This window comes from Seriola lalandi, unplaced genomic scaffold (genome assembly GCF_002814215.2).
Source record: "Seriola lalandi dorsalis isolate HSWRI2012SDOR001 ecotype SW California unplaced genomic scaffold, Sedor1 jcf7180002054491, whole genome shotgun sequence".
Taxonomy (NCBI): Eukaryota; Metazoa; Chordata; class Actinopteri; order Carangiformes; family Carangidae; genus Seriola; species Seriola lalandi.
The window spans coordinates 48,791-63,909 of NW_019525044.1; the positions used below are offsets into that span (position 1 = coordinate 48,791).

At 43.0% G+C, this 15,119-nt stretch overlaps 2 protein-coding genes across 4 annotated transcripts in view; both read right to left on the minus strand.

Annotated features, from left to right (window-relative positions):
* The window catches only part of LOC111659812 (fibroblast growth factor receptor-like 1), a 29,261-nt gene extending 27,699 nt beyond the window's left edge, over positions 1–1,562 (minus strand). The window contains exons 1-2 of the mRNA XM_023412874.2: positions 1,274–1,562; positions 371–466 (exon numbers count right to left, since the gene is read on the minus strand). Coding sequence (XP_023268642.1) covers positions 371–455 — 85 coding nt within the window. The 5' untranslated portion in view covers positions 456–466; positions 1,274–1,562. The remainder of the gene's footprint in view (positions 1–370; positions 467–1,273) is intronic.
* A 1,585-nt stretch (positions 1,563–3,147) lies between these two features.
* zfyve28 (zinc finger, FYVE domain containing 28) overlaps positions 3,148–15,119 on the minus strand; it is a 22,392-nt gene continuing 10,420 nt past the window's right edge. Inside the window, exons 2-14 of one of the 3 annotated variants that reach the window (XM_023412883.2) lie at positions 11,981–12,121; positions 9,865–10,002; positions 9,466–9,668; positions 9,220–9,309; positions 9,013–9,102; positions 8,821–8,922; positions 7,189–8,736; positions 6,794–6,889; positions 6,127–6,290; positions 5,921–6,037; positions 5,414–5,515; positions 5,182–5,285; positions 3,148–5,043 (exon numbers count right to left, since the gene is read on the minus strand). In XM_023412883.2, coding sequence (XP_023268651.1) covers positions 4,912–5,043; positions 5,182–5,285; positions 5,414–5,515; positions 5,921–6,037; positions 6,127–6,290; positions 6,794–6,889; positions 7,189–8,736; positions 8,821–8,922; positions 9,013–9,102; positions 9,220–9,309; positions 9,466–9,668; positions 9,865–10,002; positions 11,981–12,121 — 3,027 coding nt within the window. In that variant the 3' untranslated portion in view covers positions 3,148–4,911. Of the gene's footprint in view, positions 5,044–5,181; positions 5,286–5,413; positions 5,519–5,920; positions 6,038–6,126; positions 6,291–6,793; positions 6,890–7,188; positions 8,737–8,820; positions 8,923–9,012; positions 9,103–9,219; positions 9,310–9,465; positions 9,669–9,864; positions 10,003–11,980; positions 12,122–15,119 lie in introns of all 3 variants that reach the window. The other 2 variants (XM_023412882.2, XM_023412884.2) reach the window with 2 other exon arrangements.

The window sequence follows — 15,119 nt, forward strand, 5'->3', positions numbered from 1 at the left end:
AGCTGATGGATGATGTTTGTTTGGTTTAGCTGTAGTGAATGTGCACACACACATTCTCTCACACACACGCATACATACACAGCCATGACTGAAACACACACAGTGTGGGTAGGGGTAGGCTTGCCCTCTCTCGTTCCCCTGCCCTGTGTTGATTTTGGGCTCTGTGTAGAGATTTTTTCTTATGTTTTAGTTTTCCGTCTCTTACTTCTCGGTGAGAAAACGTTAAGAGCCAACTGAGACTTTCTTCATGCTCACAAGAAACCAGCCAGTCAACTTGACTCATAATGAGCTATGAATGCGGTGTTACCTTCCAAGTTTAAAGTATGCAATATTAGCAAGAAAGAAAGAAAGTTTGTGAAGCAGCTCTCACCTCTTGCACAGTCTGTCAGTAAAACAGCCTCAAAGATGAACAGCACAATCTTCAGGACGCCCATAGTGTCCAAAGACAACTTCATGTTCCCTAAATCTGAAAGACATATGGACACAGTGAGGCAGTGTATTATGCACATAGCAGGACCAATCCACCGAGAATAATGTTAGAGGGTTTAGACAACAAAAAATCTTTTTCAAGCCATTTACGCATACTATGATTTTTTCCAAATATTACTTGCTTATCTAAAATGCATGAGTGATAACATTATGGTATATACAAGTTATAACAAAGACTGTACTAGCATGTATGAAGCAGTTTCCATGTCATTAATAAACTTATTCTGGCTGCACAAAAGTTTTATTTTCTTTAGTTGACCTCAGTGGTTCCCAAACTAGACTCCTGGGACCCTTTGGGGTCTGTAAGAAAACCTAAAGGGTCTAAAATAGAGCCAAAATGAAGTAGGTTTAATCTCGATGGTACAAACCAATTCAATATAAATTCCATTTTACTTCATTAACAGTACCTGAGTTAGCACCGTTACAGGATGTGCGAAAGGTTTCTCTCTCTGATCTGCTACAGTCTGACTCAGGTCTGAGGTCTCTCTGGGACTTAACATTGGTGTTTAAGTATTTTAGGTTCTTGCAAAATTTAATATGTCTTGGTAAAAGTAAAAGCACAGTCATGTATGGAGGCTATATATTCAAATAGCTAACCAAGGTCCTGAATAGCAAACTATAGGCTACGTTAAATTGTCTTTTTTCCCGGTTTGTCTGAGCTGTACTTACAGTAAAATTTCACTAAGTTAGTGCTGCTCACCTGTAGCTTGGGTAAACATGCAAATACAGTGGTTAAAGTTGTTTTTAAAGAGGAAAGGTCAATATAAATGTGTCTTTAACATACCTGGATATTGAATGAATGAAGTCGACCTTGTATTAGCCTCTTGACAGAAATGTTTTTAGCTAGAGTCCGTGTTGAGTCCATGAATCAAAAGTGACAGTGGTCGACATTTCACCGACCTCTAACAGACCACCGCGCGCTTGTCTATGAAATAAAACAGCGAATTCAAAGGTCGAGGAAAACCGGACGCTTCCATAAAAATCACAACAAAACACACATATGTTAATTAAAAAAAAAAAAAAAAAAAACTCAGGGCGGTCCAGACTGTGTAGTTCGCTTCGTCCACCAAGTGACTTTTCCAGTGCGCACACAGCGGAGACTTGTTGTCCGTCCCAGCGCTGCCGCTGCGGGCCAATCACAGGCTGCAGAGGCCGGACACGTTTAACTCTTTATCTCTCGCGCTCACAGACCTCTTCATCACAAAGCCGTTATCTCACCACCGTCAGCTTCATGTATGAGAAAAGAGATAACAGCAGTAGAGTGTTAAGAAGGATACCATGCAAATATCACTGCAAAATCAAGTCCTTATGACTTTATCACAGGAAGGCTGTTATATACTTTATGTTACTGTCCTGTATGAGATCAAAAACTTTTTACTAAGTGTGTTAAAGTCATTATTAACCTACAGATGGGTATTACAGACTCAAATCCCTACACCACTATTTCAACATCAACTTCAGAATTTGCAAAACCACGTCTGAAATTTTCGATATTTAGGGGGGGAAATAAATTAAAATACGTGATGCAGCAGTGTATGCTGTAGATGATGAATACCATCATAATACTACACCATAAATATGTGCTGCCATCTAGTGGCACCCACGGTGACCGGATCAGTTCCCATCATGAAGGCAGAGATTCCTCAGCAGGATCAATAACTGTTCCAACTCATTATATGTTAGCAGCACAGGTGTGCCACCGTATTTTTTGCTTCTAATCCAGTACTGGCAGCTATACCTTGTGTAGTCATATAAGAGCAAACATTGAATTTTAAGGGTCTTTAAAAAGAAAGGTTTTCCTGAGCTGGTTCAAAATGTTGCAGTGTAACCCATGTATTTTTCTTTCTATGTCACTCCATCAATTTTGTGTTGCATTCACCATTAAGTTGAAAGATTTTTAACGTTTTTTTTCTACTCTATGTGTCAAACTCCTTATCCCCAAAAACTTGTTTTCTGTTCTGAAATTGAAGTATTTAAGCCCAGGCCAAGACAAACCTTACCATGTACTATTTCCTCACACTTTTGAAAGTTCCTGTCAGAGCCACAGAAGACATTACACAACTGTTTTCATAGGCTTAGTGGGACTCTTCATGACGAGTTAACTGACCTTTCTGTGTAAAATCATTGGAGTGACCCTTTAATAATATGGAAACTCTGAAGGTGTAACAGTGTGTCAGTCCAGTTCCTCACAAAACTCAGAACATTCAGTTAAGCCGAGTGTTGCCCATCAGATGAGTAGGCTCACACCACCTACTAAAGTGGCAGGAAAAACTGGCAAATAGTAACTAAAATAGCTCCTGGCTGTGAATGGACATTTTGACAGAATCTTCATAACATTTTTCAACCAAGTCTGTGTTCTGTGCCTATTCAAGAAAAATACCAATCAGTTTGTAAAAACAATATCCCTGTGGTCTCAGACAAACAAAGTCACATTTGAGCTGCATTTCTTACATCTACAAACCAGGAGAAGCAGCTGTCTGTAGTTACAGTCTGATCTGTCGATAAATTAATTTCCAACAACTTCATAGCCTGTGGAGATGTACTATATATCTGCATGCCGTTACGGTTTTGCATATATGACTATGATGTTCAGTAGGTCAATCATTTCCGGATACAAATCTATGAAAACATTTCAAGGCAGAAAATTATTGGTCATCATTTTTTTAAACAGGAAAAAGTCATTTATTTCAATATACATTGCATTTAAAACTATATAACATTATTTGTTTGTTGAATATTTTACACAGCTCTTATCATGGAAATGTACTGGAATTTTACAAAATAAGACCAAGCTCTGAAATAATAATAGGATATCCTGCCCATTAATTACTGCATGATTCCTTGTTTTTTCACATAAAAGTAATTATAGCTTCTTACATTATTTTGTTCTTTATAAAAGAAAAAACATATCTTTTCAAAGTGAGTTTATATGTTCTTTGATGAAAATAAGATTGATCCAACAGTAGTGAGTGATTGTGATTATGTAATGCCTGAGAAACTGCTTTAAGTCAGAGCAGAATGGACATAATGTGATATTACATTGTTGCTCAAAGGTCCATATGTGTAGACTGGCGACTTCAGACCATTCAGATGTACAAACTGTTATATATTAAGAGCAATGGAAGATACTTTGTATGTATTCATTGCAATGGAAGCAGATTCAAGAGCAGAAAGGAAGTGAGGTGCAAATGATATCAGCCTGGGAATATCTGTTCCAGCCTGACAGTACCACAAGAGCCAGAGATGGAAATAATTTAGTGTAAACACAAATCGGCACAGCTTTGCTCTTCGGAAATGGCCTAATAATTTAAATAGCAAAGGACTGCCTCTAAAGTTTGCAGGACCACCGTAGTTAGTAGTCACAATATTGCACTATAACAAGTGTGTGGGAGGGAAAACCAATGAGCAATAATTGGCCTGTAGTCTGTAGGCCAGCACCTGAGGAGGCCTTTGGTTCAAAACAAATTGTTCACATCATGGTGATGAGAGCACTGAGCGAAGAGAGGTCAACTCTCCACTAGGGGGCCTTCAAGACCTGACAGTGATGACTAAGGAATCCCTTTTATCCATCTTGGTGTGCAGCGGAGTCCCCAGAGAAAACTAAACATGCCATGGTGCAACTGTAAAAGCGATGGGCACAGCCCATTACCATCAAGAGCTGGAAGGTCAGTCTTGTTGGAATCTAGACCCCATTTCTCAAAGTGGTACAGAATTACACATTCATTGCCATTAAAATGTCAATATAAAAGCTGTCTTTCATTTTTGCTTCACTGGGACTGTTAGCCTGGTGAAGATTGCTTTCCAGTTCCCATATATAGCAACCATTTACTGAAGACATTTTAGTGTAGCTATTACCAGAATTATCCTTATTTACATGGTTATCATGACTTACATTCTTTTGAGTAATCCGAGTCCCGAGGGAGCTCTGGCACAAATGTAGGAAGCTCGCAAAAGCATAGGAAAATATGTCACAAGTCCTTTCATTTACACCTAAACCAACAAAACTAATAGGGTGGCCTGTTCTGATTTTGTGCTGCAAACTGCTACAAAAGACTGTTGCAAAATGCCAGTTCAAAATCTGTTAGTGCCTGTTCATTCCCTTTCTCTTTCATACCTCTATAATCAGACAGGCATTTGTGAATCATTTATGTTGGCTGGGCACAGAAATCAAACCCTGTGGTTCCAACTGAGGCTCCAGCATCTCTCAGAAACGGGTCTCATCATCACTCAGTGGCAGCGTGACTGGTTTCTCTGCTCCGTTATCTATAATGGCCTTACTCTGAAGCCTTGCTTAGCAGGAACGATGATGACCATTTAGATTTACCAGAACAGTGTGGCATTTGCTTTGTACACAGCCGTGGGTCTGTCTGTTGCATATGATCTTGTTGTGGCGGACTGTGTGCTTTCTGTGATAATCTGGGGTCAGATGCCGGCCTTGTCGCTGTAGAAAGGCGTGACATGAAACATGTAGCAGTGTGTGCACACCCTGACAGGCTTCACCTGGCCATATCGGGGCAAAGGTGCAGAGTGGGAGGAGCAGCGAGAGCAGAAGATCTGAAATGACACCACATATAATATCAGTCAATATCTGTACGATTATGATGTGCAATGTTTTCAAAGTCATCTAATTCAGCAACAGCTGAGGGTATTCTGCCACGTGGCCTTCCTCAGACAGGAAGAGAGCAATCGTACCTTTCCACAGCTCCTACAGTGATGCTTCCTGCGGATGACAGTGAAGGGAGCCTTGCAGGCAATGCAGGAGTTGCAGGCTTCATCTGGGACCCAGTCAGGAGGGTCTACACAGAGCCAACAAAGAAACAGTCAACACAGAGCCGGCCTGTCTTTGCTGAAAGGGGGGTGGGGGGTGGGGGGTCAGGATGATATTTCAACTAAACTGATTGGGTTTGTTTGTAGGTTTGCTGACCTTCGAACTGGCCCTCCCGTGCCTTGGCTGCCAACTCTGATGAAGAAATGGTCTCCTGACAGAGAGCACAGTCCTCCAGCACGGCACTACGCATAACAGGACCTGCTGGACACAACAGAAGTAGAAAATAAATCCACTATAGTGGCACTACAATACTCAAGAAATCATTTGATAGAAGCATGGATGAATTTTATCTTTTACATTGGATGGATTCTGCGTTTTTTCTTAACTTAGAGCAGCAGGGCTGAACTAATTTCATGAAGTCAGACTGGGGTCAAACTTTTTTTCCCACAAGAAGATTTTCTATTTTAAGCAAGCAAGCAAATGAAGTTTGTGTAGTTTTATGAGACAGGAATGTGGGTCAATAAGATTCACTATGCTGTGGCATTGTTCAGTTGAATAAATATTACATAAATATTTTTAGCTGCAGTAATGCAGTTTTAAATTCTGTCTGTATTATATTAATAAGGGAAAGACCCTACTGTATATCTGAGACATATTCCTCACCTTTCTTTTGCTTATCATTGTCTCCCTCCTCACATTTTGTTGCCATGACTTCAAACAGAGTCTTGAGGATGCTGCGAAGGTCACTAGCATAGTTGGTCTGCAGCTGATCAGCAACACCTGCATCACAAATAATGGACATCAGCTTGACACAGACAAAGAGCCGGATGGGAAAAAGACTAGGAGAGAGAGAGAGAGAGAGCTTGTACCTGATATACAAACAAAGAGACGGTGGATGAGGTCACTGCTGCTATGGAAGCGTGATCGGATCTTGTTCCTGGCGGCCACCTTGGCGTCTTCCAGAGCCAGCTGGATCTCCTGATGGTCCAGGTCTTCTGATGTCCCCGAGCTGGGGGTCAGACTGCTCACAGGGCTAGAAGGAGTCATGAGGGACAGGAAAGGATCATCATGTCATCTTTCCCAAATGTACATCCACTATTTACAGTACAGATTAAATTTATATTTCATCAATACGTTTACATTTACTCATTTGACACTTTTATCCAAAGCAACATAGAACTGAGGGACACATTGCACTAATGCTTCTGTAGAATCAGCACAAAAGACTAGATCCAGTCAGAGAATGTAAATATGTTTATACACATTGTAAATCTCCAGGAACGTGCCGTTATGTCTTATTAAATCAATAGAGTCAAACCCAGGATGCAAATTAATGCTATCACCTGTAGCTCATAAGGGCAGAAATGACTGACACTTCAATCAACTGCTAAATCTGAACAAAGACCTCAATAAAGACTGGACATGAACAAAGCTATCTTTTTACCTGTCATGCAAGGACACAGTTTTTAGTTACCATCAGAGCGTAGGCAGGATGAAACACTCAAACATATGACACTCCCACGAGTGATTAGTTACCTGGGGGTATATGCACTGCTTGACAGACTACATGTGGTGACCGACACACTCTCACAGTCACTACCTGACACAGAGCTGAGGGGAGAGTTCTGGAAACTAAAAACAACCAAATAAATGGTGAAAAGGGAGAAATGAGAAAAAAAAAAGGGCAGAATAAAATGTGTATACATAAACACATAGAATCAAGGCAACATAAGGTAAAGTGCAAATGAGAAACAATGGATGAAAGCAAAAGAATAATAAAAAATGTGATGAAATATGATGAAATAAAACAGATATTTGTGCTGATGCTAGACTGAATGAAGCTCATTCTTTCCCCAAAGCAAAACCTCATAACAGATTACTCCAACATAAACCGAAAAGCAAGTAAAATGTTTATAGAAATGACAGCACACCTGGAGCTCCTCCTGCTGTCCTCTTTGGTGTCCCTCTTCAAGTCTTTAGTTCCTGGCTTGTCTTTATCTATCTCCTTATCCTTCTGTCGGCCTCCACTGGCCTGCTGCCTCTTTTCAGTTCTCAGCTGGTGGTTGCACTGGGAGGGTTCATCCCCTCCGCTGGAGCTACAATGCTGAGCGTGATGCCCTGGCGTTGGAGCCACCACCAGGCACTTCTCACAGAGCTGGGAGTTTGAATCCTCTTGCAGCGGTTCTGCAGAGCTGCGGGAAGATGGTGGAGTCACTTGGGTGAGCTCACCCTTACTGTGAGGCTCCTGACCTCGCAGGGGCAACCGGCAAGCAGAAGACTGGATGACAGTGCTGGGGGCCGCGGTCTTAGAATGTTTCTCCAATCCCAGGGTGAGCCCTAAGCCAAGTCCAGTGCTCTCAGTGGTGATGGCATCCTCGTGGCCATCCTCACAGCTCCCACAGCAGACACATGAGTTAAGCAGGCAGTGAGTGGCCACCAGAGGGCTGCAGGGCTCAATCTCAGAGGGAGTGGGCCGTGGCAGCAGCAGCTTGTCCACGGCCAGCTCCGTCAAGCTCGGGGAGCGAGGGTTGAAGATAACCGTGGCAGACAGCTTCATCCCGCCCATACGGTGGGCGATGACCTCAGCAGTTTCAGAAGCTGTCCCCTCTAAACCCATCTCCCACCCGTTTGTGTAAGGCAGAGGTTCAGAGCCAGGGGCAGTGGTGCATGGTGGGAGCTTTGCATTATGACAGAGTGTGTTCTGGCTGCGTGGCTGTGGGCATGGTTGCTCTGATGGGGTCTCAGAGTACCAGCCATTCCTAACAGAGTCTGGCCGTGGAACCGGCTTGCGCTGCACAGGCCGAGCAGACTGTGGTGCTTTGGAAGGAGTGGCGGCAAAACTACAGGCCTCCTTTGAGATGCTGGTGATGTTGTCTCCTGCTGCATCCAGGTCGTCCATGAAAAAAACCCTGTCCTCCTCCTCTACATAGATGCCTGTTCTTCCCCGCACCCCCAGGAGCCTGCGGGGAGACGCATCAGTGCTGGAAGCCCCGCTGGAGCCTCCTGCCTCTCCTCTGTTGGGATTGTGGGCTGGGGACTGACCCTGACTGGGAGGCGACAGCAGGGTGGACATCTCATCTCCTACGAGGTACACCATCATATTGAGCTGCTCCAGTTCCTCCTCATCATACTGCATTGAGCAGGCCAACTCAGCCTCCTCGGCCTCCTCACATAGCAGGCCCTGCTCCTGCTCCTCCTCCCCCCTCTCTGTCTCCACCTCCTCCCAGCCCTTTTCCACTTGCGCCACCTCCTCCTCCTGGCTGGGACTGACATACAGAGCCAAATGCTCCTGTTCCCCCTCGCTCTCCCCCTTGGAGGTGTCATTAGCGGGGCTGGAGGATGAGTGATTCTCTTGGACCGGTGCTGGTACACTGTTTGTTGCCAGCCCCTGGCCTGTGGACAACTCCCCATCCTGGGAGATACACAAGTTCCTCTCCAGCGTCACCAACTCTTCTTCAGTCAGGGTCTGCAGCAGGTCTCTGCAAAAGCATCATAGGATAGTTTATACATAGTAATAGAGGATAAAATATATTTTTGTGATGTTTAATACTAATGGAGTGTACCTGATTTTTTTCAATAAAGTGCGAAAAGGCCGGAAAAGCTCAGACATGTCCTCTGATTTTTGTTGTAGGTTGAGAGGCCCCTCTGAATATACAACCAGCCCACTAAAAATATATTTAAATTCTGTAAGAGGGTGGCAAAGAATAGAAAACAAAGACGTGGGCGGAAGAATGGAGAAGACCGGCAACACTTACCACACAATGGCTAGTCTGGGAATTGTAAACATCAGTGCAGGTTCATAGTCATCGATCATATCCTGTGTGAGATAGCCCAGTTTCAGGGCCCTGAGACAATAGAGAGAGGAAAACACATAGTAAAAAAAGAAATTATCTCAGCATATTATTTAGATTCTGATTATTTCCAGGTGAAGTCAGCATCTCTTTATGGCTCTGTGCACTCACCTCTCCACAGTCTCACAGAAGAGCACAATCACCTCCTGCTGTACATAGTATTCTTTGGGAGACTTCACAGGCACCATGGCTGACACATAACTGGCAATGGAAGAGAAGGAAGAGGACTGTAATGACATTTGCAGCTTTGTTCAGTGTTTTTTTGGCAAAACTGCACCAAAAAAATCCTTGAGAGGATGATAATTGTGGATTAATCTTGTTGATATAATTGCCAATAATGTCTGGTCCTTAATTTACCTGAGCTCAAATTCAGCAAAAAGGCTGTCGAAATGTCGCAAGGCGTCCTTCATGCGGTCTGTGTACAAGTTGAGGTCTCTCAGGGCCTGGTCTCTGGTGATATTGCGTACCTCCTCCAGGCTGCGGGTGAGGTCCTTAGCCAGGGGTCTCATAGCTATACTCTCTATCTCCCTGTTCATGATGATGGAGCCGGCAGCCAAACACTGCACAGGAACATGTACATGATAAATTCTCTAACTTTGTACAGAAGAGTAAACTGAGAAAATGGTGTTTGCAATGCCAAACTTGACGATCAAGAAATACCACAACTGTAAAAATGAAATACAGTATTTTATACACGTGTGTAGGACTTGTATGAAGTTGTTTTCCTATAGACTGATACTGGAGGGAATACGCTACCTCAGCCCCAAACCACAGCTGGCCTGCCAAGTTGTCATGACGAATCTCCTCAGGGAACTTGACGCAGAAGTCTCTGTTGGCCCGGTCGTTGGGGATACATTCATCCATGATCTGATTGATAATGTTCAGCACATTGTCCTGCAGATGAGCACAAGAGTGTCAGAAGACAAAATTGAACAAATGAGTTGGAGGGATAAACATGAGTGGATGAAAAACTGTTCCTGAAAAGCTATTTTCTCTAATGTTGGTTGGTAATCCAAGTTTCCCCTCTTTCAAGAAGCCCATTGTATTCCACTGTTTAAAGACCATTGATTAGGAAGAGAATGAAAACAATTTGACAAGTACATGAGACCATTATGGTCCGCAGCTACATTCTCCCTCAATAAAAACATTAAACTAAAAGCCCATAATTCCAGCAGTGAAAATGCAGTGTCACACACAGCAAGGGCTAATCAAGAGCTTATGTGCCGCTGGCATGTACAACAGCCGTAACAATGACTTACAATGAGCCTTTCACTCAACTGCAGCTGCACTGTGCACTGTAATCTTGTCAGGCACAGCACTGCGTCTTTCTCTGCCCGCCCCGAGGAGAAAGATTAAAAAGCTTTGAGAGGGAGAGCTCAACCACCGATTCCTTTATGGCTGTGTGCTGTGCATGTGTCCTGGTCCGGTGAGTACCACCCCACTGTCTGTGAGAGTCTCCCAGCAGAAGACACGAGTGATAACCTTCACTACTGCTGGTTTCCAATCATTCAGAGGTAGTGACTCTGGCGTGACACCTACCTCCGACATAAGACTGGCTTCAGGTCTTTTTTTCTCTCACTCTCCATCTTTGACCGTTTCTCTTCCTCTGTCTCTTGTACATGCCGTCTAACTCAATCTTTGTCCATCTCAAAACATACACACTTGGCTGCTCCAGCAGGCCACACTGTAAGAACAGCCGTGCCAACGTAATATGCTCAGCATGCCAGCAACCCCCTCAAAGGCCCATGAATACGAGCCGATAGCTGCAGTGGCAGGTTCAAGTGCAAAATTTTGGCTTGAGTGCGCTTGCCTTCTATTCTTGGGGCCTCAGGGCTCTGGGGTACAATGCTACTTAATTCATTCTCCAAAATCCTTGGGGCCTCATTCACAACTTCTGAAAAACCTCAGTGTGACGAAAAGCATTAAAAAAAAAACTCAGCAAAGAGAAAGTAAGAAAGAGGAAGAAGAGCAGCAGAACAATTCAAAGAGAAAGAAACTGTGAAGAAATACTGAAGAAAAAAAGGTGACAGATTGGCAGAGGGAAGGATGGAGAGGAAAGAGACAGAACAGTGGGGGATCAAGCAATGACCTTATTAAGTGGTTCTCCCCTCAGTGTCTTGGCTGTGGGGGGAGGCTAAGGCACAACGGGCCAAATGACGACCTCCCTCCACCACCTCCAGCTCTCTCAGCATGATGCAGAATGGCAGCCATCACTCATGCACAGCATCACCTTCTAAACTCCTCTAAACCCTGACCTCATAAAGGCATCAAATAATAACATGTATCGCTATATGCAATAATTTACTGCACGTTCCTATTCAGATTCCATCAGATTGTCAGTTTGTGTTTAATTCAGCAGTTACCGAATAAAAAAAGAGACGAGAGAAGTTCTACACCAACTCTTCTACACGACACAATTACTTCAGTAAAAGCCTCTTTCTGAAGAAGCTGTTCTTGTGACCACTTACTAATAACCCACATGACACACAGCCCTGTCTTATCTGTGTTGAGAGGAGTGTGTCCACTAGTTGCTTCCAAACAAAGTCCACTTATCTCACCTTATCAACAAAACTGATTGATACAAGAACCGGGTCAAGCGATGTTTGGCAAAGCAATAGTCCTATCACTTCCCCTGTATCCGGAAAGGGTTGATGAGGGTGTTGTTTATTTTTAGCTTTTAGACAACACCAAGGTCAAGCCATGTGAATGAAACAATCTATAATAAACACATGAAGTCATCACTCAGAGTCAAATCCAAGCTACTCTACTCTAATCTTATTATAAATGATTTCTAATAAATGAATGAAGTATAAACACTGACTTAAATAGACTGATCATTTTCATGTGAGTGTGTTGTTTTCTCTCTGCTGACCTGACAGGATCGGAACTGGTTGACCAGCAGGGTACATCTCTGAGGGTCCTTCCTGCCGTCGAGGCTGTCCAGCTCAGTGGCCACCTGGTTCAGCTCTTCATCAGCGTAGTAGAACTGGGCCAGGAGCTGAGGGTCTGTCCTCTGTACAGAAACACAAGGAAACACAAGGACGTTAATGTTAATACTTGTATAGCTGTTAAAGTGAAACAATCTGCCCTCTGCCCCCTGTATAGAGGTCTACACCCTCTATACTGTATGCTTTCTATACGTGTCCTTTTGCTCATTCGCTGACTTTCTAAAAAGCTGAAACATAATATTATGTTTCTTGTCTTGAGTGTCCTTCACTAACTGATTCTGAAGCTGTGGATACAAATATCAGAGTTCCAACAGCCATGTAATCATCTGACCCAACCTTACAACTCAAAACAGCACACTATTTACAGAGGAAATTACAAAATATAAAAGAAAACAAGAATTCTATTTCCGGGATAACTTGGATGTCTGTGTATTGTGTTCTCAGGGGATGACTGGGACAAAATCTCGCATCTTACTAAACTGTGAGAGATAAGATTAAACTCTCAAGGGTCCAAAACCTGCTTGCTGATCTCATACAGTGAAACAAGCACTGCTGAAATCTGTAACAACACAGAGTGAGGAATACCACGCTTAATCTGCTCTACACTGACCATTAGGCCTACTAGTTGCTCAGGAGAAGGGGCTGTGCTCATTCATTACACTAGTTTTCATGTGCATTGCTTAGGGGAATTATGTTGTGCACAGTTTAGAGCGCTGCATGAGTGAAGCGCGGTGTCAGGCATGGACAGCTGCAGCCTCCAGAAAACACAGCTTGATGCTTGGTGGTTGGGGCAAGTCAACACATGAATAATGTTCAGCAAGTCTCCTGGTTACAACAACACTGTGCTACTATAGCACTTTGGTGTTAACAGGTGGAGTATTTTAAGTCAGCTCAGTTTCACCCACTCCAATCGTATGTAGCCGGCGGTGAATGTTGCTCTTTTAGTCATCTTCTGCTTTGGTGATATAAACCCTAATCTCAGGCAAATAGAATAGAACAGAAAGAGAAAGAGATAGGGAGACGTAGAGGGAGAAGTCATTGCAAGGCAACAGAGCACAGACATGTAGGCAGCATAATACAGCAAAATACTTTTTTTGTCCCTCTGTAGGGACAAAAATAAAAATCAAGTAAGTAGGGCATTCTATAGGCCAGCTAAATAACAGATTGGTTTCCCATTTGCAGAGGTATTCTGGTGATTTATAAGTAAACATTAACACACATTAATGCATACCCAAATTTCCAACAAGTATAGGAAAATAAATGATTAAAAAATGGCATTAATCCTTACAAGAGGACTTAACAAAGGTTAATATAGTATGAAAGCTCCCCAGAAGAGAAGGTGTAATTAGAGAGCCTGGCCCTGGTAGAGGATTTGTGTCATTATCTCCCACCATGCTCCCCTCAGTGTGGGGGAACAGCACAGCACAGCAAATCACTCCACTGCTGAGTGAGGCACATGTACAGCCACAACACACAAGGTAGGGAAGAGACACCGAGGCATGAAAATTGTAAACACAATTATTCATCTGTATTATTTACACCTAACCAAAATGAAGAAAATAGTTGCAATGCAAACTTTCCAGTCCAAACGAGATAGCAATTTTTAAAATCAAGACACCAACAAACACACAGCATGTACGCACACACATCCTGAGGAGGGCTCGTCCAAAGGTTAATGGTTTTGAAAATGGCGACCACATGCCGATGTGCATCATCACAAACCACAAGCACCAAATGACGGTACAGGAGCTTGAAAGGACAGCATGACTGTGCGGACTGGAAGAAGGTGGAGCTACGCTGGTAAACAGGCTCATTTGTCTGCCGTGCGTCAACTGTCTGGAAGTGCTTTTCGTGAAGTCAAACTCAACACTGGTATTTACCGAAAACCTCTCACAGGGCCTTTTCCCTTAAGTTTGCAGTGCTTCCTGTTGCGTGATGCTCTCCCCGTGGGGCCTTGCCTTCTCTCTCTGAATTTGATACATGGTGCTGTTCCCTCACTCTCTCTCATTAATAATGAAACAAACTGTGAGGAGAAAACACAGAGATATAACCTACAGCTGGGATATTTGTCGCATTATTTCTGTGAGGGAGTAAAAAACTACTCTGAACATCTTTAAGGTTATTTGGAGGACGAAATATGTCACGGTGAGAGACTAAATCCTAATTAAAATAATATAATGTTGGGTGATTTTGTTTGGTGATAATACAGTTATAAGAAAGATAAACTGGTATAGTCCTTCAATGTGTGATACTTGAGTTTTCACCTGCCCACAGGTAAATCAGAGCTACAGCTAGGTGAGTACCAGAACAGCAGCACCGGGGTGGAGCAGAAAGGCTTTTATTTCATTGCTCAAGGACACTTCAGTTGAACAGATACTTGCCAACATAAAACTCGACCTTTGTGCCTTTGTGTGTCAATAATATTCCTGCACAATTTGCTCGTGTGTGAATTTTGATGTGTCTGCCATGTCATGCTTACTGAACAAAGTGGAGGAGTAACGCACAAAAGGCATCTCGCCCAAACTAAAACAGGCAACACTGAGTCTGTATTGCAGCAGGCAAGTAAGTGTTTCACAGGATTAGCAAGTGTTCTTTCTTAACAAGGTCACATGCATGCTCTATATATAAATCATCTGTGAAGAATGGGAATAGACAGCCATGGTATTATAGCAACACAAATAACATAAGCAAATAGTAATACTCATCATTGCATTTGGCATTACTATAATGGAAACACATCTAGTGGGTTTCTCTGAATGTGTAGACTAATGGGAAATTAATACAAAGGAAATCTTAATTCTACACAAGGAAGAAAACAACCCCATAGTAAAATTAGCTATTTATATTTCCATCTAAATTCTCTGAATAATGAGAAAAGCAATGATATCACCAGTCAGGAGACTGATATGACTGGACGAGTGCACAAGAATGAGTGAGTCTTTGACACAAATGTCACCATGGCCAAATAGGAAGCAGGAGTGGGAGACAGTGAAAGACCTTTTTCTTGCCGAGACACAACAGAGCCCAGAGAGTGATGGCATTCATTTTGAGATTTCTGGAGCT